The sequence below is a fragment of the Dunckerocampus dactyliophorus genome, chromosome 1, assembly GCF_027744805.1.
Source record: "Dunckerocampus dactyliophorus isolate RoL2022-P2 chromosome 1, RoL_Ddac_1.1, whole genome shotgun sequence".
Lineage (NCBI taxonomy): Eukaryota > Metazoa > Chordata > Actinopteri > Syngnathiformes > Syngnathidae > Dunckerocampus > Dunckerocampus dactyliophorus.
Window position 1 is genome coordinate 9,625,070 of NC_072819.1, and position 7,095 is coordinate 9,632,164.

A 7,095-nucleotide genomic window follows, 5' to 3' on the forward strand; every position below is an offset into this window, starting at 1 on the left:
CGCCACTAATGACGTTGCTGAGCGCATGCGCACACGGCCGTCAACTTTGCAATTACAGTATACAGTACTGTATTTCGGGTAGCCTTCGGAGAAAAACACAACGGATAAATATTACAAATCAGTAATGTGAACGACGCAGAGATTAAGTGACAGAGGGAGGCAGTTTTATTCATGCCAGTGTTACATCAGGATAAACTCATCTCAGTGAAGTGCGACGCTTCTCAAGCTAGCTTAGCTTGCTAGCGGTAACAAAGACACCCGGAAGTTATCATCAATACGTCGCTAAGGCTAAATCAATACGTCTAGTCTGACAAGTGTTGTGATTGTGTGAAAATGTGTAAAATACAAATGCTGAGAGCGTTGGTGAATCAGCGACTAACTGTGGCTGTTGAAGAAATATTTGGAGTGTTAGAAAGAACGATAGCAGAGTACGAGGAGGAACTTTGTCGAACAAAAGAGGAGAACGAGCGACAACGTCGACTACTGGACGCTGTTTTCAAGAAGCCCCAAGTTTCGTTACACAGAGCAGGTTAGTGCCATTCTCACATGTACATAAGCTTTCTATTTGTTAAGTAACACTACTCATAAAAAGCTTTCTCCCTGAATCGATATTAAGAGGTCTTGTCAGTGTTGGATCGATACTAGCGTGATGAAATAGATATTTTCTTGGTGGTCACCCAGAGTTCCTGCTGTTTTGTTTTTTTTTTTGCTGTGGTTTTGCATTAGCGATGGAAATTTCGTCTCTTTCGGCTTCCACGTGGCTCCTAAGATTTTTGTTGTTGTTGTCTTAAATCAGTTTATTAACATACAGACCCCAAAGATTCTTAAAAACACAGTTTGTGATTTGTGAAACCCATATTTCCCTAATATGGACTAGAGGTTGAAAACATAGAGAAATGTACCTTTATTGCATTTTCACAAATAGAATAAAGGTTTCACAAATCCCAAACTGTGTTTTTATGAACCTTTGGGGTCTGTAGATTAATCCAGTCCAGATTTGAGAGGTGTAGGTCCGGTGGTTTTCAAAGTGGTCCAGGTCTAATATGGACGAGAGGCTGAAAACATACAGAAATATACCTTTATTGTGTTTTCACAAAGAGTTTTCACAAAAACAATAGTGGGTTTCAGGCGAAGGTGCCTAAAATGTTATCACATCGAGTGGACAAGTCGCACGGCATATTAGGGCAATACCACCTTAAATTGAATCAGAGGCTGATGAATCGGAAGCTAACTTCAGCGTCATTTCTGTAGCGTGGTTTGATACAGTTGAGTTGTTCCTATGTCGTGGAAGAGCTGTGGGTTGAACTTCGCTCTGTTCGGGGGGGTTGATGCAGTGTTTCAACTTCAGGCTGAGTTTTCCAGCCAGTAGATGGTGGTCTGACCCATGTTCACACATCGCTCGCACATCTAGGAAGGTGCGTCTGAACTTCCTGTTTATAATACAGTATGTAGTCTATTTGGGTTTCAATCTTGGGTTGGAATCTTGCGGTGGTAATCCTTGATTTAGTGGGGTCGGTCCCAGCTAATGAGGGCCCTCTGAACGTCTTCAGGGAGCATCAGTGCCGTTCCCTCTGTGTGGTGCGTTTTCATCAAGGTGTCCAGGGTACTCCCCGCTGGCCAGTTTGACTTCTCCTGTCTGGAGCCATCTAATTCCACACAGGCCAAGGACGGGGATCTTGTACCTCTCCATCCCACCTCCAGTTAATGACGTCTTTCCTGCTGTGTGCATGGTCGTGATGTTCCAGGTTTGCCATGATAGTATTAGTAGAAGGTTTCAACGCATCCTCTCCATATGATTTTCAGTGTGTATCTTCATAGTCGCTAGAACTTTATTGCTTGCAGAGGTTTCATCTCCTCGGGGGTAGGGTTTCTCACTTTTCGTCAGTGCTTCAGCAACGAGATGGAGTTTTTAATGCGGTGGGGTCGTTGGCCCCATGCCCAACCCCCAACCTGGAGGACCAGGTGCTGATTTCTGTCTGGACTTTACCACGGAATACCCGCCTGACTTGGTTAAACCTGCCAGGAGCTGACCCCCAGGTCGGTATAGCTATCCGAGTCATAGAGATGCACAAGGGTGCCCACTACGACAAGATAAGCAGCCCAAGAGGAAGTGGCCATTTACAGTAACAAATAAAAGATCTCCTTTGTGGGATACTTTTGACAACATCAACCAACACTAAATTGAGACAGTGTGCACTACAATGGATATAGAAAGCAAGTTTAGCCAGTTCTCTGGTCCCTGAATGCTTACCGCTCATAGCCGTAGCGCCATCGTCCTCTTGGCCTACAAGGTTTGTAGTGAAGGCCATAACGTTCCAGTAAGTGCTCTATTTTTTCAGTAAGCTCTGCTGCGTCTAACCTCTCTGCAGATTCAAAATGGAGAAAGTGAGTGTGAAAGAAATGTGTTCACTTCAAATATCCTTTGTTTCATGTGCAATGATGCTAAAAACCTCACGGTTGATCTTCACTTCGTCTATAACACACGTGTCAAACTGAGGAACTGTTTGGAAGATAGCATGATGTCTTGATCCGTATCGCGGACCTCATGGAACAACGTGCTTACGATGATCTGCGTAATAAAGTGACTGTCAGTTTCAACTGTTCCTGTAGCGTTGCTAACCTTTAGTGGCGACAGTATTATATATTAAAACAAGATTAAAACATTTCTCGTTCAGAAATAAAATGTCTCATGGGGACTAGGCCTGGGATGATAATGAAAGAGTTAATTAATCGCACAATAAATGAAAATTAACTCGATAATTGTGCCGCCCTTAATATGTTGCCATGTGCATGCATGTCTGTTTTCCTCGTCGCGCGCCTCCAAACAGGCAGGAAGAGAGTTCACTCTGGGCATTTTTTAAATATATATAATAATAAGCTTTTGTTACAAACATGAATTTGTGGAATTGAATATGGTTATGAAAATAGCTTTTCGAAGCATTAAAAATAACGCAGTCAAAGTATTGCTGAATTTACTTTTTTATTACGCAGCATGGCCAACAATATTGTTTGGCTTTTGTAACCGACTCTGGAAGTCAGGTCCCTAATCCAATAAAAGATCCAATAAAAGTCCATCCAATAAAAGATACAATTCCAAAAAAATGTCTGTGCAAAATACTTTTAGGGTTTGACATGGTTATAGATTAATTTGTGGTGATTTACAATATGTGACTTTTTTTTTTTTAACAAACTCTCTTATGAAATCCTATGAAATCTGTTTTCCAATCCAAATTCAGTTGTTTTTTTTTTTTCCCAAATTCTGTTTTTTCCGTTTTTATTTTTTAGAATTACATTTTTTACCTTTGCCACTTATTTGACCAGCATAGAGTGTGTGCTGCCACTGGTACTGTGCTTTTGAGTTTGGAACAGTTAACTCTGCATGGTGGTCTAGTGGTTAGCATGTTGGCCAATACAGGAACAGCCTGGAGATCGGGAAGACCAGGGTTCGATTCTCCCTTGGCCATCTCTGTGTGGAGTTTGGATGTTCTCCCCGTGGCTGGCGACCAGTCCAGGGTGTACCCCGCCTGTCGCCCGAAGTCAGCTGGGATAGGCTCCAGCATGCCCCTACGACCCTAATGAGGATGAAGCAGTGTAGAAAATGGATGGATGGAACTCTAAGTGCAGGAGTTCAAAACAAAAACAACCATAATCGTATATCCAAATCTGTCACCTCTCTTTTCCTTAGTCATCCAATCAGCAGTCAGGACACATTCACAGTCTCGGAGGCTATTGAGAAGTTGGCATTTCAAGCAGGAATGAACGAACGCGGACACGGAGCAGCTTAACAGGGTCGCGATCGAATTGTTTATGACAATTGATTTATTATTAATGCTCATACGCTACACCGCAATGGGAAAACAACACAGAGAAACAATGAAAACAGAATGTATTAATGCAGACTGACTTGGTGTAAGAACACAGGTAGAAAAGTTAGAAGCATTATTTTCATCTGCATTCATTAGGTCTGACGTGTAAGAAAAGCTTTTGCCTCGTTTTCAACTATTTCATGTCTTCATGCAACACACCATGCACACTCACACAGTTGGAGCAAATCATTTCAATGACGTGCGGTTATTCACATTCATCTGCCAAACATTGTACAAAGATACTGAGCGTGTATGTGGCCATATTGAATGTGCAACCCAGCAATAGTTATATATTATGTACAATAATGTGACAATATCTGCCAGAAAAATCAGAATTTAATTTTTTTTTCTCCAAAAAATTGTTCAACTCTAGTCTGTATACTATCGTACTCCACGCGTCAGCTGGAGGTCTCCTGACTGCCGTAGGGACACTGATGAGATCTTCAGAGACATTTTCAGAACATATGCTGGTGCAGGACAATGCCTCACCTGACATGACGTGACGTGAGCTGGACTTTCCTAAAGCATGTCTTTGTCTTCTTGTGTCCTGCAGGCATCAGTGATGAACATCTTTCCCCTGAGCAGCAGGAGTGGAACTCCAGGATGGAGCAGGAGGAAGCACAACTCCCCCACATTAAAGAGGAAGAGGAGGAGCAATGGCGCCCTCAAATTAAAGAGGAAGAGGAGGAGCCACAGCGCCCTCATATCAAAGAGGAAGAGGGGGATCACAGCATCAGTCAGGAGGGAGATCATCTTGAAGGACTGGAGGAGTTCCCAGTGATTGGTGTCCCTTTGAAGAGTGAAGATGATGAAGGCAAAGGTCAAAGTGAGGAGAAGAGAGAGGTGGAGCCTCCAAGCAGCAGCTCCACTCATCACATGACAACAGAAGCTGATGGAGACCACTGTGGAGGATCACAAGCAGACAACCTCTTAGCTCCACTATCAGATAGTGACGACATAACGTCACACTCTCCTGACACTGATGATGAAGACTCTGAAGCTGATATGACATGTCACACTGACAACACACGCTGGAAATGCTCTCAGTGTGATAAAACTTTTGTTCACAAGGGAAATCTGAACAGACACATGAGACATCACACAGGAGAGAAACCTTTCACCTGCTCAGTTTGTGGTAAAATATTCTCTCAGTGGTCAAATTTGAAAGAACACACAAGAGTACACACAAGAAAGAAAACTTTCACCTGCTCAGTTTGTGGAAAAAGATTATCTCGGCGGTCACACTTGAACGTACACACAAGAATACACACTGGCGAGAAACCATTCGCCTGCTCAGTTTGCGGTAAAAGATTCTCTCAGCAATCAAACTTGAAAGCACACACAAGAATACACACAGGAGAGAAACCTTTCACCTGCTCAGTTTGTGGTAAACGATTCTTTTGGCAGTCACATTTGAAAGTACACATGAGAATACACACTGGAGAGAAACCTTTTCCTTGCTCGGTGTGTGGTAAAAAATTCTCACAAAAAACTGATTTAAATAAACACACTAGAATACACACTGGGGAGAAACCTTTTCCTTGCGCAGTGTGTGATAAAACATTCTACCTTAAAGGTGAGTTAAAAAGACACACAAAACTACACGCTGGAGAGAAACCTTTTTCCTGAGCAGTTTGTGGTAAAAGTCCCACACTGACGAGTAACTTCAAAACTTTTTTTGAGGATGCATCCATCTGGATTTCAAAGAACACAAAAAGGGACGTACTAATAAGCAAGAGAGTATTACCTTTGTTTTTTTTTTTTTAATAATGACTTCTCATGTTGCAAACAGACATTATGATGAAACGTCCGCAATGTTTGTTTCATCTCTCACAGGTATGAACTTGGACTGTCAAATGTAACGTGTGAACAGCGCTAACTAAAATATTTCAATCAGGGGTGCCACCAGGGATTCTGAGAGCAACTGAGAACGAGATTGTTTCATGGATATATTTGAAAAATATCTCAACCCAAATCATATTTTAATTTATACCTATTTTTTGACAGGGGCCCTTTGAAATGTTCTCAAAGTGACAAAACTTTTGCCAAGAAGGGAACTCTGAAAAGACACATGACACGGCAGAGAAACCGTTCGCCTGCTCAGTTTGTGACAAAAGATTCTCTCAGCGGTCACATTTGAAAGGTCACAGTAGAAGTGGGAAATCTTTTCGTTGCTCAGTGTGTGGTAAAACATTTTCTCGAAATGCTGATTTAAAAATACACAAAAATATTTAAATATATGCATGCAGTTTTTGGTAAAATATTCATTCAGAAATCTCACTTCAAAAGACACAAGGATAAACTTAGGAGAGAAACCTCTCCCTTGCACAGTGTGTGGCAAAAGATATTCTCAAAAATGTGATTTAAAAACACAAGAATACACACTGGAGTGAAACCCTTTCCTTGCTCGGTGTATGGTCAGATATTCTTAATGAAATGTTGCTGAAAAAAAAACAGGAATACACACTGGAGAGAAACCCTTTCCTTGTACGGTGTGTGTGGTAAAAGATTTTCTCAAAAAGGTGATTTAAGAACAAAAATCCATACTGGATAGAAACCTTTTTGTCAAAAATGTATTTTAAATAGACACACAGGATGGGAACCATTGCCCGGTACCTGAGAATCAGTACGTGCTTATGTGGTAATAAATGTTAATTACTTTTAATTAATTTGAATTACTTTTTTCAATTTAAGATATGTATCTCTTGATATATAATCTTTACCAAATGTGTCAAAACAATGTCCAACTGTTAATAGTGTAACTTTGTACTTGTTTCCCTTCACTACAATTCAAACCCAGCTCAACGCACTCCTATTCCTGTCCGTTCCTCTCTGGAAAAATTGTGTGATGGGTTAATCTGGAAGGCAAATAGGTTTAAAACAAAGGGGTGATTGTGGTCATGGTATGGCTGTGTGTGTGTGTGTGTGTCGAAGAAGATGAAGCCGACACGCGACTGTCAGTGAACTAAACCCGTCGCGCTAACGGATAATATAACTTTATGCAACTCTTTCGTGTTGTCGGTAATGTTTTCATGTGTGTTTAAATGACATCTGCTTCAGTTGTGGTCGTGGTGCTCATCAGAGGCATAGAAACAAAATGCTATTGTACATTGCACACTATACTGTACAACACAATACAAACTTTCTGCTACGTGGTTAAGTATCTTTAATTGCTGGATTACATGTCGATTACATCTAAGTTGTATATGGGCAGTCCAGTATTACTTTA

At 41.3% G+C, this 7,095-nt stretch overlaps 1 protein-coding gene across 1 annotated transcript; it reads left to right on the forward strand.

Annotated features, from left to right (window-relative positions):
• Nucleotides 1–44: 44 nt before the first annotated feature.
• Nucleotides 45–7,095, forward strand: LOC129194039 (zinc finger protein 771-like). Its single transcript, XM_054798973.1, has 2 exons — nt 45–529; nt 4,420–7,095. The coding sequence occupies exons 1-2, from the start codon at nt 334–336 to the stop codon at nt 5,493–5,495; spliced, it is 1,272 nt and encodes a 423-aa protein (XP_054654948.1). The 5' UTR covers nt 45–333; the 3' UTR covers nt 5,496–7,095.

What these genes read in the sequence shown, in the direction of transcription:
- LOC129194039 (XM_054798973.1), top strand. Translation starts at nt 334, where the DNA reads ATGTGTAAAATACAAATGCTGAGAGCGTTGGTGAATCAGCGACTAACT. An exon ending in AGTTTCGTTACACAGAGCAG is followed by an intron (nt 530 to 4,419) that starts GTTAGTGCCATT and finishes TGTGTCCTGCAG; the next exon opens with GCATCAGTGATGAACATCTT.